Below are 17,722 nucleotides of genomic sequence, written 5' to 3'. Positions count from 1 at the left end.
TTCCCAGCTCACTGGGAAAATATTGATTGGTGTTATAAAAGGAAAACTTCTCAGTCCAGATTTATACTCCTAAACATTGAGCTTCCCGCCCTCCCTCTTTTTATTTTGTTTTTACAGATTCTATTTTCATATATTTAATTATTTTATTATACCCTGGATTATTTTTACTCACCACAAGCTTTATGTAGATGTTTTGATGACAATTTCAACTGGACTACTAATGCCTACTAGCAGTTGAGGTGCTGTGTACCCTTTTGAAGATCAGTCAAAAAATTGGCATCACTTCTGACCTACTTAAAGTCTAAAACAGGATTCTATCAGTGCATGGGACAAATGCTCATCTGCTTCAAAAGGTTGTATTTCCCTCCCACAGAACAGACGGGTTCATATGGGACATGGCAATGCACTTCCATAAAAAGGGAAAATATTTGCAATCCTGGAGCCAGTCATCTGCATTTCAAAGTAGGGCAAAGGCTTTCTGTACTCAAGGAAGGGAGAACTGGACATTTAAAGTCGTGTTTTCTACCATAGTTATTGTTGAAGATACAGCTCAGATTGTTATATTTTTCATATGATATTTAAAGAGTCAGAATATGATAAATGATTGCTACACTTTTCAGTGTATCATCTTGATCTATCAGAATAAATCACACCTTTTTTCCCCTCTGGTAGTTTCAAGTGACTATAATTTGTCATATATCAGTAATTTCTTTTATTTTCACTTTATTTTCTGATCTGTGTGGGGAGTAAACTTTAAACTAGCCACATCTGAAGTTACCAGGACATTCTACCTACTTCTTAACCAACAGCATGTGTTGTATGAAGACAGAATTTAGAGATGACTCAAAGAGAACAGGTACTCAGTGTGTTAGCTGATATAATATATACTGTACTCTGTTCTTGTAAATGTCCTGGGTAAAGAATGTAAAAAGCTGTATTTCAAATTCAGGATACACAGCTACATGGTTAATTTATAATTCACACAGATATTAAATTTATTACTAAGCCTTCCTAGAGACTATGTTTTAAAACCTTTTAGTTCTAAACCAGCATTGCCAGTAGTGTACTTGCATCTGGTTAATCTGTGGTGCTGGGACAGGCATAGCCCCATGATTACTTGCACTGCATGCACTCTGACTTCGCTGGATTTTCTAGATTGTGCCAAAACCCACAAACTAGGACTAAACTTAAAAGGGTCAAATAAGAGCAGGTTGTTAACTTAAGTAATTGATTATTTAAGTAGCTTGGTATCTTCCGAAAACATTCACATTCCTCTGTGTCATTGCTTTTTGTTTATCTTGCCCTGCTTAGGGGTTGGGGATGATATATATGTATGTATTTACATATATATATATATTTATATTGTCATTGTCCTCCTTTCAGGAGAAAAAACCCAACCACTCAACTTACTTCCTTTCACATCCTCTTCAAAAAAACCCTCATAATTACTATGGAAACAGTTATTAAACCGGGAGTAGCAGTAATTAATAACATCTGCAAGTGCAATATGAATTCTACAACACAATTCCAGCATTTGGAGAGGATTGTGCAGAGCTGCCCTTTGTTCCTTTGCACGGAACAGCAGAGCCAGTTATAACAAGGGGGCTTCACATTATCATAGTGGTATATTTTGGCTTATGAAATTGTTTGGACTATAGATGCAGTATTAACCCATACGAATAAATGACATCATTATTACATAGTTTAATGGCACATGATTCTGGAAAGAATTAGATTCCAATAGATATCATGGGCAAATGCAAAAATTACATTTTATACTTTCAGACAACATAAAAATACTCACTTACTTCTGAAATGAGGGCAGAACCTTGAAATGTAACTTCTAAAACCATTCCTTAATTTGAATTATAGAGACACAGGCAGATCAGATGTGGAAGTTTACCTACAGATGCTTTTATCTTTTGACTTTTCACTTTAAAAGTCAAATTGGAATTTTTTAAGACAACCAATTAAAGAATTTAAATAAATCATGAAAGAGATGAGTGAACTTATCTGCCTTTAGGCTTTATTGGAGAAGGGATATTATAAATATTTATTTGTTATTTAGTATTTCTTAAGGCTACTTGGCAAAAAGTCTACCATCTATCCAACTAGCTTCTCTCATTAGAAGCTAATGGATAAACAAAAGATTCACATTTTCCTTAAATCATTTCTGCAGCTGATGCAAAACACATAGCAGTGGCTGTATGATCAGATTGAGGTATATTGCATTATACAGGAGGGAGTTCTGCCTTCACCCTGAACGTAAATACTGGGTTTTTAGCTCCTAAGCCAGAAGCTACGTGGCCTTTGTTACCTGAGCTAGTAATCTCTGCTTTGGGGGAAAGCACATTAGATGGGGCCTGACCCCAGCTAACAGGGCCACCACACTCTAATCCAGCACATGGCAAAGCCGTGTCAGCCTACAGTGTGCTCCCTTGACATACTAAAAGACTTGCTTGTCTTCTTTTTACTGTTTTGATTCCTTATTTGTTGTCTTTTAAAAATAAATGGGCAAGTGCACATGAGTATGTGTAGACCAAACCTCTATTCGTGTTTATGTTGCCCTTTTCCTTCTTTGTTACCCTTCCTACTTACCTGGATCAATTCCTTCTCAGCACCCAATTTTTCTTCCCTTTACTATCTCATCTTCCTAATTATTTTTCCCTCCTCGTTGGTTTTCCTGTTTCACTTTACTTTTCCTTACCTCTATTTCCTTTTTAAAATTTTATCTTCCTTTTACAATATTCATATATAGCTTTGTCTTCATATCCACATGCATACCCCTTTCCTTCTTGATATTTACTTTCCCATTCTTAAGTATTATTTTTTCCTCTATTATCTTTCATTCTTACTTTTTCATCTCCCCTCCCAATATGCCTTCTAAGTTACTTTTGTTCTCACTACTAGTTTACAAACCAAATCAAACATGATACGGATACCATCTCAGCAACCTATTTTAGGATAGAATGCACTATTCTGTGGAGGTGCTGGTCTATGCCCACTGACTACAGCTGGATAAGACAAAAGGAAACCCTCTTTTCATTGTAGGCAGTCCATGTGTATCTCAGAAAACGCAGAATGGGAACAGCAGTGACTATGCTCTAAAAGCAAGGGATTTGATTACAATCTTCCTACTAAGCTTTAGCTTACCCTGTTGAACTTAAAAAGCAGTGTCAGTGGTTGGATGGCTCAACAGCACCCATTCTTTTGAAGGAATATTGCTAAGTAAAGTATCAACAAAAACTCCTGAATGCAATTTTTGTGATCACTTTGTTAATTAGGTAAAATGGGTTAAGGAAGAATGAGATATTGAGGTGGTTCCACTCCATTTGGCTGAAAGTGGTTTGCTATGATTATTCTGATAGCCATCTCAGTGTGTCTTCTTCCAGTGGGCCAATGAATCTTTAAGTCCTGTAAAGTTGCAAGATACCAGATTTGAGGAGAGTTGCATTCTTACAGTTAGAAAAACACTTACTGGTGTAAGAATGTATCTCACAGGGTAAAATGATGGAGGGAAATTGTCTGATTTAGGTGGTGAAAGAAGAAATACATACATACATATATATATATATATGTATATATATATATATATACACACACACACATATATAGGGTTTCAATAAAGAACTGTATCTGCTTAAAGTCAATGGAGGGGATGGAATAAACTAAATTAAAATAGATTATGGACTGGATAGAAGATAGACAAGGTTGTACAAAAATGTTGTGTCACAACCCTTTAGAAAATAAATATGTTGTTTGTATAAGATTGCCCTTAAAAGTTACATTTCTTTAAAAGTTCTGAACATACTATGGTTTAAAATTTATAACTGAGAGTTTTCTCCAGCAAGATTACTGACACATGATTTTCTGTGAATAGTGTCAAAACATAAATATGAGATTTACTATAAGCATATCTACATTACACTGTGAGACACAACACAGTGATACTTAAATCAAGTTCATTTTCCTTTGAAACTTGGAAGCATAGTAATTATTCTAGAAGGAACAGAGAGCCTTCCAGAACCAAACTAACATCTCCACACAGTGCTACAGTGTGCTGCTTAGATGTACCAAGACCAGTGACAGTTGACTAAACCTTGCATTACGCCTTCTCCTCAAACAACTGCCATGATTTAACTCCAGTCAGCAACTCAGCCCCACATAGCTAACCACCCTCTCCCCAATGGTGGGATGTGGGAGAGAACTGAAGAATAAAAGTGAGCTAAAGACAGTTCAAGAAGTGAAACAAAAGCCATGCACACAGGGAAAGAAAAAGAAGGAGCTCATTCCCCACTTCCCATGGGTAGGCAGATGTTCAGCAATCTCCAGGAAAGCAGGCCTCCACCACATTTTAGGATGACTTGAGAGGACAAACAGCTTAACTTTGAATGCCCTCCTCCCCATTCCTCCTTCCCCCAGCTTTATACACTGAGCATGGCATCATGTGGCCTGGAACATCCCCTGAGTCAGTTGGGGTCAGGTGTCCTGGCTGTGTCTCCTCCCAACTTCTCATTCACCCTCAACGCACTCCCTGGTGGGGTGGGCTAAGAAGTGGAAAAGACTTTGCTGCTGTGTAAGTACTGCTCACCAATAACTAAAATATCCCTGTGTTATCAAAACTGTTTTGAATGTAAATCCAAAACATAGCCCTATACTAGCCACTCTGAAGAAAATCAACTCTACACCAAGCAAAACCATCACAACGGATGAAGTTTAAGATGCCTGGCACTTTGTTTTAAGATACACTTCTTGATATTCACTGAGAGAAAATTTATTATGCTGGACTCGAAGTTTCAATATTAAACTATCCTGAAATTATTGTTGTTTTAACTTCAGTGTCAAAAAACTCAGACAAAGAATTTCCAGTGTGAAAATGCATACAGCCCTGCTCTCATGACTGGAATTATGATGTCTTCCTCAACTCTGACAATGACAAGAAAAACATAAACTGTTATATCAGATAGTGAAAGTTTTTATACTAGATTCAGCATGCTTACTCAAATATGAATAAAAGCAAGGGTGAGAACAAAGCAGTGTTGACTATCTTGCTGCTGGATGTAGGTCACAAAGTTTTTACAATATGAATTATACCAAATTCAAATATGTAAAACAATTCATCTCAGTTGCAAGGAGCTGGACCTGCGTTTCTATCTGGTACAGACTTCAATAAGAGCTTTTTTCCTCCTGAAATTAGAAATTGAGATCAGGCTGCGCCTGGACTTTCTCGTCAGTCCTGCACAAGGAAACAGAATGAGAATTATTCAGTAAGATTACCCCCTTCTGCCCTATGTAAAACACAGACATAAAAAAATACTACATGCTAAGAACAAAATGGTATTTTGGTATGTGGAATTGATAGTTGTAGAGCCACAGAACTACAGAATCACTTAGGTTAGAAAAGACTTGTAAGATTATCGGGTTCCATTCAAGCACTGTCAAGTCCACCACTAACTCACGTCCTAAAGTGCCACATCTACACGTCTTTTAAATACCTCCAGGCATGGTGACTCTGATGCATCTGCAGGCAGCCTGTTCCAGTGCTTGACAACACTTTCCGTGAAGAAATGTTTTTCTAATATCCAATCTAAATCTCCACTGGTGCAACTTGAGGCCATTTCGCCTTATCCTACTGCTTGTGACTCATGTGAAGAGACCGACTCTCATCTGTCTACAACTTCTTCTCAGGGAGTTGTAGAGAATTATAAGCTCTTCCTCAGCCTTGTTTTCTGCAGGCTAAACACCCCCAGCTCCCTCAGCTGCTCCTCATCAGATTTGTGCATTAGACCTTTCTCTAGCTTCATTGCTCTTCTTTGAATATGCATATGAACCTTGTCACACTTTTTACAGCTGAACCCAATTAACATCTGGGGGTTCTGTCTAGCAAAGTACCTGTCACCCTAGCCACAAAGGTGAAATCTACTTAGCACACTGCTGATCAGTGAGAACAGCCAATACAGACTTATTGCCTACAATTCCCCTGCAAAGGATGACGCTTAAGACACTTGGTGACTACGTGCTGTGTATTCACATAAGTGCTGCAATCACTGTATATGTTAAGCCCATAACTATCACTAGTTTCAAAAAGTTTTCTGACAATACTGATTACTGAAGAATGTGTTTATATACAAGTATATAACCTGATAATAAAATTCGATTCCTATTCTAACTAAATCTATGTACTTTCTCAAATGGCTAAGAAACAATAGACATTGCTCTTTTGGTTTTTATGCTAGATTTGCAACAGTGTAAGTAATTTATGAAAACACAAATCATATATCCAGAAACTGAAACAAAAGAGAAAGGCTTGATCATGAATTAATATTGTTACTGATAAAATGAACCAAGAGGAGGCCTTTGATGTAAATTAAATTTTGTGGCTTTCCAATAGGAATTTTTATTTCTGAAATACGCACTGCCATTTTCAATTGAAAGATTTCCAGTAATTTCAGTAGAATCATGGAATACAGTAATAGATTCATTTAGGTTAGAAAGGACCTTTAAGATAGAGTCCAACCATAAACCTAACCCTGCAAAGTCCACCAAGTAGGTGCAAAGCAAACTTTCTGTAAGATGCCTCATTATAACAATACCTGTCTCTCCTGTGCTCCTTCATAGAAAGGTCTCGGTCAGGTATGACAGACAATAAATTTAGAGTGAGGGGAAGTAAGTATAAAGAAAGATTTACTTTCGTTGTTTGTCATTCAAGACTATATCAAAGTACTTAAAAAAGAAGACTTGTCAGGTGTAATAGATCTTTAGGAAATCTTAATGCAGATATATTATAAAAATATCTGCAGTGCAACATTACTGTGAAGTACAAACTATGTATTTAAAATACTGTGACTATATAAGGAAATAGTTTAATCATCAAATGAAAAAACCCTGATTTTTTATGAGATTTTAATGGCTTTTTAAAATTTCATTATTAAAGCACTATTGTACTTTTTTTTCCTGCATTATGGGAGGATGCAGACATATCAAGAAACTTAATTCTGCTAGTTTTATGTTTTAAGTCAATCATACTTTTTTGTTGAATTTAGTGGGAACTCATTTGAGTCCAACTGCTCATATGCATACATGGTTGTAGGATGAGATCACCATTTATAAACATTCTACATCTTTATTAAATACCTGGCATATTAGTGAATTTTTAAGCCATACAAAATTAGGTGAAGGAAAAAGGTGAGTAATTAGAAAATAACACACTGCTCATGGAATAAGCCCTTATCTCTTTTCTTCCCCATGCTTCAGGGTGGCATTGGCTTCCTAAATTTCAGACTCAAAAACAGCTAAAAATTTGAGATCTGACTTCCAGCCTCACTTAATGTCACAGGAACACTGCTATTTGAGTACACCTTTACTCAAAACTGGGCTCCAGTCCAAGTTTTCTTGTAAATCCTGCAAAGCTTGCAGGTTCATCCTGAGTTGTGCATCATAGATCTTCCCATGGATGCCACATAGGAAGCCCATGCTGAGCTCCATTTTCCAGCACTGGCTGGTCCTCCACACCTCAACCAGCTTGTTTGGAACTGTTTTCTCCTTCATGCTGAAGTCACATGTAGGCTACTCTTTTTCTGTGAGCTCCACAGGCATTCACTTACACTGTTAACTGTAGGATTACATTGCAGAGGGTCTTGTTAGCCAGTTGTAAATAGTGCAGTAGATTGGAAACTTTGATTATTGCTCTATTAAAACACAAAAGTATTTTTTCTAGCATCTTTTGCACTTTTAAGCTACTGTTCAGTGTATTGGTAGTGATGAAATAGTCACAATCTGGGCCTTAAAGTACTAGATTCTCACCCATGCAATGCCCAGTTCCATTGCTAGCCACATGTTATTGCTGTTAGAATTATTAGCAGCTATAATTATTGCCCTAAGAAGCTTTATAAGCATCAGAAGTGTAAGCTTACAGAAAATCATACTAATGATGAAAGAAGCATTCCTGTGTAACCCTATACTTCTCTATTTATTCTATTTCTTTATTATTTCTGGTCTTCTGTATACAGGTTATACTGAAACGGTACATCTATATAAGGGTAGTCTTGCTTATTCTCATCTACTGAAACCACTTTCCATGTGTGTTTGCACAGTCATTTGCACACTCTCTTGCCCAGACCAACTTGTGTATACTTTTCACTCCAGTGGGTTCTCCACTGGGAGAGCACCTCTTTCCCAGCTCAGCACTCCTGGCTTGTTTAACAGGTCTCTGTGGTGAGCACAGCTGGGAATTGAACATGAACACTTTCTATTGAGAAGATATGAAACGGGCATATGCTCGATCCTTCAGGTAAGGAAGCAGCCAGGTTGAGCATTCCCTTTTATTCTGGAGGGTTGTTGCCAGTGTTAATCATCACTTGTGAAAGTGTAGATGTTTTGGACCATGACAACTGAACGACCTTAAGGGGAAGCCATATGAGGATCAGATGACGGCACTCGGTCTGTTCAGCATGGAGAAAACTTCATCACAGTCTACAGCTTCCTCATGAGAGGGAGAGAAGGGGCAGGCACTGATCTCTTCTCTGAGGTGACCAGTGACAGGATCCCAGCAAATGGCCTGAAGTTGTGTCAGGGAAGGTTTAGGTTGGATATTAGAAAGAAGTTCTTCATCCAGAGTGTGGTTGAGTGCTGGAACACTTCCTCAGGGAAGTGGTCACAGCACCAAGCCTGACAGAATTCAAGAAGTGTTCGGATGGTACTCTCAGCACATGGTGTGACTCTTGGAGAGAGTCCTGTGCATGGCCAGGAGTTGGATTCAAGGATCTTTGTGGGTCCCTTCCAATTCAGCATATTCTGTGATTCTGCGATACTGATAATGCTACCCTCAGTGTGGGAGCCCAGGAATAAGGAGATGCCTTAAATTACACTCTTAAGTTGTCCTGGTCTGGTGCAACCTGAACTAGTTCACATTTCTACCCTCTTTCCTCCATGCATTTCTCCAAACTTTTAATCCACTCCCCAACATCTTCTCTCTACTCTGGATCTTATCAGGATACATCCTATGTGAAGCAGGACTTCTGTGTCACAGGCCCATGACTCCGCAGTTACCTGTTGCAGCCCTGTGGGGAAGCAGAGGTGCTCAGGTGAGCAGTTACAGCTTGCATTGGAAGTAGTGCCACTTCATGTGGCAAAACTGCAAAGCCTATGGAGACCTACAAAAACTGGGCTAGAGATACTCTTCAGACTGTTTGAGTCTACAGGCTGTAGAATCATTTTAAAAATGCTATTTTGGACTTGCATCCAAACCCTGAATCTTAAGTACCTACAGGTAGGTGGATAGGTGAAGACAACTGGGAGTTCTTCCCACCAGCTCCCAAGTGCCAGCTCCAATCCAGAAACAATGTAGATGAGTGACTGCATGCTTTACAGATTGCAAGTGAAATATCATGCTGGCTTCAAGCCCAGGCAATGTGAACACTCAATTCTTCATTTGTGGATCTCAGCTTTGATCCTTTTGCCACCTTTAAAATAGAGACGAGCACTCCTCTATTTTACAGAAATTGTTGTGAGTTAATACATTCAAGATGATGCGACCCTTAAAACAAAGGGTGCAAATGCAACAATATTGGGTCTGCTCTTTTATTTTCACCTGTTGAACCAGTTAAATATATTAAAATATAAGCATAATGCCAGAATTAAATATAAATAAAACATGTAAGCACATAAAAAGAAAACAAACAAACAAAAACCCCAAACAGATTGAAAACAAAATCAAATTTGTCACTCAACTTTTAACTGCTGTAGCAAATAAACTAAGAAATATTCCCCTGGATTACTTTCTCCATTTGTACCCAGAATGTATAGTTGCCAGTGAGACCGGTGTACGTGAACATGGGTGAAACAGGACGGGAGAGGGAATGTGCCCTCTGAATTTCCGAAGGTGTCTGAGGTGAGTATCTGGGTTAGCGATGCGGAGGGGAGGGGACGTAGCCCGAGCACTCCCGGCCGTGCCCTCGGGCCGGTCCCCGGAGGCTCCGGAGACCCGGCGGGGATGGGACGGGACCCGCGCAGAGCGGGGGCGTCCGAGCCGGACCGGCCCGCGGGGCTGAGGAGCGCCGCTCCAGCCGGCCGCGGAGGGAGCGGCATTTATAGATACATCTATAAAACATCTATTTAAAGCAAAGCCCAGCCTAGTGGCACACGGGCTGTGCGCGGCTGCTGCTGCTGCCGAGCTGGCAGGAGGGGGCTGGAAATAAAATAAGGCACGAAGCGGTTTTAAAAATAGCGTGCGGGCTTGTGCGGGGCGGGGCGGCTGTTCCACGGCCCCGCGGCCGCCCGGCCCGGGGAGTTCTCGGCGCCTTGTATGGAGCGCGGCCGCCACAGGGCCCGGCGCCCACCCCCGCTCCCCGCCCCGACTTTACCCGCTGCCGGCAGCGAAGGCGAGAGCCGGCAGCGAGCTGCCCGTCTTCAACTCTCTCTCCCCTTCTCCCCTCCTCTCCTTTGAGGAGCCGCCACCCCGCCTGCCTCTCTCCTCCTCTTTCTTCTCCGCAATCAGGGGAATAAATCAGGGGAGGACGCTCACACGCACACGGAGAGTAGGATCTGTTACAAAAGTAGCGCTGATGGCGGCGATGGGCTGAAGCTGGAGCTGCTGCTGAAGTAGCAGAGTGGAGTATCTCTCGCTGTCTTTTCTCTATTTCGCCTCTTTGCCCACTCCACCCACAGATCTCCATCGTTTCTCCTCCTCCTCCCCACCCTCGGCCGCGCTCCCGTTTCTCGCGCATCTTTGGGCTGCGCCTCCTGCGAGGGGGCGGGTGGGGGGGGAGAGCGGAGGAGGCTTTAAAGGACCACGGACCCCCCCGCACTGCCACACACACGATAATTGAATTTATTATTATTGCCGTCTCGCCGACTTGGGGAAGGGGGATCGATCTTCGATCAGGAAGATGGCTGCTGGCTGGCTGCTGGTCTTTAGCCTGACACTTTTCCAGTCCCTGGTAATGAACCACTCCTCGGAGGGACCCTTCCCCTCGGCCACCACGTAAGTCTCGGCGGGGTTCGGGTGTCCGGGGCGGGGGCGCGGCCGGGGCGGGGGCGCACCTCGGCGCCGGGGACAGCGACAATACAAAGGGAAATCAAGTTAGTCCGGGGGAAAGTGGCGATGGGGGGAAAATGCAAGATTTCGGCAGCTTTTGCTTAGGAAACAGTCAGGGTAGCGGAGGGTCCCGCCGGGGCGGTCGCTGCGAGAGTGGAAGCCCCGGTGACGGCCGGCGGCGGGACTTTCGAGGTAAAGGCTTCGCGTGGGAAGCCCGTTCCGGAGCTGCTCCCGGCTCCAAATACACCCCATCAGGTCATCCTTGGCGAGAAGAAAGTTTCGAGTTACACAAAGTCCGCCCCTTCCTCCCACAGAGGTTATTCCAGCCTCGATTGAGATTTAACGCTGTTTACAGAAAAAAAAAATGGAGAAAACTTTCGCAATTTTATTAACATTCACGCAGAAGGCGGATTTTTTTTTCCGTTCCGCGGCCGGCACGTGAAGCGGGCAGGCGGGCACGGCTGGGAATTCCGAGCCCGAACTCCGGCTCCCTCCTGCCTGGCCGCGCTCCAGCGCACCCACGGGGGCTCCTGGCTGCCGCCGGATCCGTGGGAACGCACGCGTGGGTCCCGCCAGAGGGGCTTTTTGCACGCTGAGAGCCACACAACTGCAGAACTGTTTTCTTCAGCCTTGGCCTTGCAGATCGTTGCTTCTCAAAAATCCCTTCGAGAGAGCTGAGGGATGCTCTCTGTGGACGCAGTTCGGTGCCTTGCCTGGCCCTGAGATAGAAATCTTTGAAGCACTGCAGAGTTATCAGCATGAAAGTGTTGCCCAGAGCAGTGCAAAGATCACATAATAAGGATGCAATAAAAGAAAGGCGAAAATAAGCCAATATATCATATAGAAGATTCGCCAACAGATCGGGAAAAAAAATCCACGGCAAAGCACTGTGATCGTATTTTCTTCCTTCTTCTCTCACCTCATTATTTTTATATTCTTTTTGTTAGGCTGGTTTTTTTTAAGCACTTACCTTAGTCCCCGAATCTGGGTTAAAGCTACCAGTAGGTAACTTTTAAGTGGATGACTCACTTTAATGCATTTTACATAAGAAAAACAGTGCTAATGGTAGTCTTCCCTTATTGTTTTACGTTGGGTAGAATTTATTGCTGTCGTTCATCCTGGGCAGAAGGATGAGTTTTACAGCAATTACCAGCAATGCATTTTCACCAATTAGTACTGCTGGTAGGTCGTTATAATTGGATTCCGTTCTGAGTATCGGTTCCATTATGAAAGACTGAAAGGGTTGCTAGCACTGTTAAATGAAAGAAAGCAATACAGAGATAAGTGTAGAATAACCAGTTAATATCTTCTAAGATGAATAAATACGGCCTTTCATTGTAAGGAAGATTATATTTTAAAATAGTCTCTTAATGATCTTTTAAAATATTTTAGTTTATAAAGATGTATCATGCAGGAGCAAGAGTAGCAAAATACAAAGCCCGGGCTTTTTAAGTATTGCCTTTTTTGTGTTTGAGCTCCTGCATTTATGGTTTCTTATTGAGATGATAAGGTTATCATGCACAACTAATTACAATTTATCTTTGACTTAGATTTTTCTAGCTTTAAGAAAGAAAAGAATACAAAAAGATTGTGTATAATTTCAAATAAAAATCTAGATTACTTTTTAGGGTAAGATTATGTGATATTTCCTTAAAAATTGTTTTGTCCCCCTGTCTGTTTTTGCTGATTCCCTTCAGAATTCACCTTTACTGACAGTCATAATAGAAATTGTCAACAATGAAACATGTAACTTTAATTATCACTATGATAAATTAATTCAGAGTGTGATGTTAGTCATAGGTAGATCCATGCTCTACACAATCTACTTGCTGTTGGCTCTCTTTTTTCTCATTGTTATTCCATTGAAATTTTGTAGAAATAACCTGTAGTGCCTGTTAATCCTTCATAGCAATGTTTTCCCTTTGAAATTGAATCAAGGTGCAAGCAAGACTTAGTTCATTTAGAAGGCAGCACAACAGGTTGATGCAGAGAGTTGCTTTGCAAAAAGTAATGATGTTACAGGTGAAAGAGAAAATTTTTTATTCTTTTTATAGACTTGACAGCAGTGTTTCATTTCCTACTATATATTACAAATGTGGAAGAACAAAGAGAAGTGACGCAAATACTTTTAATGTGAAAGATACTATATATTAAGAATACTAAAAATAGAAAAAAAAGAAAGAATAAAGGACATGAATAATTGAAGAACTGATGCTTTCCTGATATTATATACTCACCTACCTGCCTTCTCCCCAGTATTTTCAGTTCTTTTTTTTCTTAGTTACAAAGTTTGCCTGAGGAAACAGTATTTCCAGGTGTTGTGTGAAATACGTGCAGATTCAGACCCAAAGAGTTAATCATTTCTTTAAAAGCTCCTTTTTGTACAATCACTTTTCCTTCAGTCATCTCTTTCTTCTGCATCAATAAATATTTTAACATGTTCTTTTACTAAAACATTCAGAAGTCCCTATCACTAATACAGTATGAGCTTAAGCAATGCCTGTAGAATCTCAGTCATTTCATTAATTTTGCTTCTCTGATAAGGCAGAAAGACTGATATATTTACCCAGCAATATACAAATAATTTCAGGTGCAGGGTTGTGCTGCATGAAATGGGAGCCTTAATTTTTCATTGAAAATCTGAGCAGCTGGTATGGTCACTGTTGTTGTTTCTGATGTTGGAATATTTCACTGCAAATATTGAAGACTTTTCTTTAATGAACTATTTAACTATAGAAGTAATTATGTCTTGATCTTTAGGTGTAAGGCTTAGCTGCTGATCAATGTGTATTACATATCATTAAAAGGTATATAACTTTCATTGTATTATCTATTAGGATCTATCATATGCTGGCATAAGATACCATGTTCTTACTTTTAACATAGCAACTTTAAGTCCTTCAATTATACATACGACACAGCAGGTAGTTTGCACTTAGATGAAAATATTGTTTGTGTGTAGTAATCCTGTTACTATAACCACACTACTGCTATCACAGTACACAAAGTACTTCTTTCTTTGCAGCCATAAATATTTATGTATCATCACATCTGTACAGACTTCAGAAAGAACATACTAATAAGTATATGTAGTTTGTATGTTTCCTGATAACAACGCAGGGCTCAATTTATTTCTGTTCTTTTCTCTATACTGTTTTAAAACAGATAGTCTTGAGTTTAAATATATGTTGTAATTCTTAAGAATTTTTTCTCACAGCATGTCTTAGCAGTGTTGATATTGTTACTGATAGTGAGTAATGTACTATATAAAGATGCACCTACTGCTTTCCAATAATAAACCTGTTTGTACATTAAAAATAGAAAAAAATCCCAACAAGCCAAATCTGGTATTTTAATTTTTATAAACCTACAGATGAAGCCTTTCCATATAAATGGAACTACTTCTGTAATTACATCATCGTGGTTATAGCTTAATGTCTGTTCTTTTTTTTTTCTCTAATTTTCCCCTGCCACTCCTTTTCTGTCTTTCCTTTATCTTTTAACATTTTTTTCATTCTCAGTCACCTGTCCTGTATGTATATATTATATTATATATTATATATTATATTCAAGACAGATTTGGCACATAGATAAATTGGTGTAAAACATCTGCAGATAAAAATAATATACAGAAGATAAAAATAATGTATGTATGAGAATATATCTGTATGTATGCAGGCAAGACATTTTTAGAAAAGAAGTTGTGTATTCCCATTTTTTATTTGGATGAGTCATCCTTAGTGTTTTGGTGTCATTAGGACAATTCAGGGAAGTCTTATATGAGTCATATGCATTAGGGCTTGCACAACTGGGATGTTTGTATTTTTGGTTTCTGCACATGGACCTAACAAGTGTAGGTCCTGCTGAGAGTGTGGCTGGGCTTGGTATGCAGCGTCGCTTTCAATATAGCATCAGTGACCAGAGGTAGATAGGTGACATTTGTGATGTGTTTTTTTCATCTGTTTCTACTGTCAGATTTAGGGATTTTGACACATCTTGGATATGTATAATCTCATTTTTAGTATGAAGTCTGGGATAGAAGAATGCCAGTTTTATTGCTGACATTAATTAGAAAAGGCAGGTGCATTAATGGATTGTAAAGTATCAGGCTCTCTCTCATGTGAAAATTGTTTTTTTTTCCAATCTATTCAAACATTGTCATTATTAGGAAAAAATAATCTCCTGAAGTGTACCTTCATATCCGTAAATTGGAAAGAGAGCCAAAAGATGTAATCCACTTAGAATCAGAGAAGTGCAATATCACCTCTTAGTGTTTTCTCAGTAACACATGTTGGAATGCTGAGCATTATACAAGATGTACAAATCCAGTGATATTTTAAAGTGTTGCTCCAATCCATTCTTCTAGTAGAACCATACTTAAAATAAATGTGGAACAGAAACAGATTGTTGATTGGTGGTAGAGTTTTTGGTGAGGTTTTTTGGTGGGTTTAGTTTTTTTTTTTGAGAGTCTCTGTGCACAGTGTGGTGATAAATGCAATTATTTAGTCCCACAAAGCATTTTCCTGTTTTACTTATTTTATGATGCTAACTGTGAATTGGTAATTTGTTTGTTTGTTTCTCTCTTAGAGATTTATGTTGGAGCCTCAGAATTAAAAAATTCTATGGATATACATTTCATTAAGTACAAAAATTCTGTTGAAAACATCAAAATAGATACTGATCATAAAAGATGAAATTTCATTGAAATAAATCATCATTGTAGAGGTTCTTGCCATCTTTCATTTTGCAGTGATGCTATTTTCAGAACTGCATTGCTCATACCCTGCAAAATGATTTTATCCAAGAATTCAGCTGCTAGAAAGAGAGCTGGATCTTGGCAGCACATAGCCTGAAATGTATTCATTGTTAAATAGAAGGCCGGTTATACAGATCTTAAAAATATTTATCTAGCAGAGCATTTTAAATTATGGAAGCATGGTCGAATTCTTACTCCTTTAATCTTTTGTAACAAAGAAAGAAACCAGACTATAGTTGCCCACTGGTAACTGGGATCTGACATGTTTATGCCTTCGTGCTTTCTTGCCTTCTGCGAGACTCTTGTATCCACAGTAGTATTTTCTTCTAGACCAATATTTGACTTAAACTCTGTGAGATAGGGGTTGCAGTTTAAAAGCATTTTAGTAGAGAAAAATGACTCATTGTCTTTGTTGTTGACCATAGTAGAAGCAGAATTGAGGCCCAGACTGTTCTGTACTTCTTTGCAGCAGTACCTGGGCTTTTGATCCCGGTATGCTTGGGATGCATGTTGTGCGTAGAGTGCTTATAAAGACCTTTATGACAAAAGCTAATACTATGGACTGCAGAAAATGTTTTCTAGTGTCTTTTTAACGAATCTGCTTTAATAGACGAAAAGATTTACCAGAACATAACATTGTAATAAAGTTACTGGACCACAGATATAATTAGGTAAAGCCAGGTGCCATAATTCATTTGTCTGACAAATGCTGCATCAGACTTCATGATAAAAAGAGTCTGATGTCCTCAGTGTTCTGGTAAAACCTAGGTAGTGCCTTGAAAATGCACAGAACATAAGTACAAAATAATAACTGCATTTCTGCCCCAGCCCCGGGCAGTGACTGTGTGTTCTGTCTTAGATCACTCTTAGCCCATTCCTGCATCAGCTTTTTCATTCCACCTACAGCTGCTGCAAGACAGGTATCAATGAATACTTAAATGATTTGCATTTGAGATTACAGCTCTGATTTATCTCTCTTGTAAGTCTTTTAAATAGCCTAATCCCACTCAACTTTTCTCAAACATGTATAGAACGTTACTCTGTTCCGTAGGATCAGACCAAGAGCTGAATTTTGCGTCAGTTACGCCATTGTTCACTGTAACAAATTGGTCATTGCTATAACGGAGTAGTGATTCTTCTTTCTCTCCTTATTTCCAATAAGAAAAGAGTACTGGATTCAATATTGTTTCCATAATATGATTTTTATGTCATGCAGTACTGTGTAATGCACACAGTAGTGGTTCAGGGGCATGTCACATTTAAGGTGGAAATATGTAACACCGATAGTGAAGTTACTGACAACTGCTTTGATCCTTCAGTGATGTTCATGAGTTGGATATTCTCAATTTAGGGCCACATTATGGTGCTTGTACCCTGAAATTTAAAAGTTCCATTGATATTCTTAGAAAAAAAAATCAGTGTCAGCGTCAAGATTTTCAAAATATATCTCAGCGCTTTTTAATAGCTAAAAATTAATGGGATATGCCTGTGGCTATTCAGCTCAAGAGGGATTTGTCTTTTCCTTCTCCACTGCTTTCCAAACCGTTTTTCTACTTACTCTGCTTCTAAGCAAACTCAACATTTCACACCTTCGACCCTTCTAGACTTAATAAGTTTTCAGGGTGAAATGTAAAATAAACTCTCTCCTTCTCAAGCACCTTGTGACAAGAATATGGCTCACTTTTTGGGAATGTTACACTAATGATGTCAGAGAAAGGACCACAGGTTTTGCTTTTGTCCCTCCTTACAATGCCGTTCTCTGCAGACCAACAGCAAACTGATGGCAAAGAGTGAATTGCTTTCCCTTATATAATTTTTTCCTTTTTATTTACAAATATTCCAACAAGTTTATGAAAAAGATTGACATTATTTTGCTTCAACAAATCAGCAAGCTTTTGCAGTTAATTACAGTAATTCAAAATCAGACTTTT

At 39.3% G+C, this 17,722-nt stretch overlaps 1 protein-coding gene across 2 annotated transcripts in view; it reads left to right on the top strand.

The window, feature by feature from the left end:
• The first annotated feature begins 10,767 nt into the window (after window positions 1-10,767).
• The window catches only part of CACNA2D1 (calcium voltage-gated channel auxiliary subunit alpha2delta 1), a 387,377-nt gene continuing 380,422 nt past the window's right edge, over window positions 10,768-17,722 (top strand). For both annotated transcript variants that reach the window (XM_071552728.1, XM_071552727.1), the window contains exon 1: window positions 10,768-10,981. In XM_071552728.1, the coding sequence (XP_071408829.1) occupies window positions 10,887-10,981 (95 nt within the window). In that variant the 5' untranslated portion in view covers window positions 10,768-10,886. The remainder of the gene's footprint in view (window positions 10,982-17,722) is intronic.

This window comes from Pithys albifrons, chromosome 3 (assembly GCF_047495875.1).
Source record: "Pithys albifrons albifrons isolate INPA30051 chromosome 3, PitAlb_v1, whole genome shotgun sequence".
In the NCBI taxonomy this organism is placed as follows: Eukaryota; Metazoa; Chordata; class Aves; order Passeriformes; family Thamnophilidae; genus Pithys; species Pithys albifrons.
This window is presented reverse-complemented; position numbering and strand designations above follow the sequence as displayed.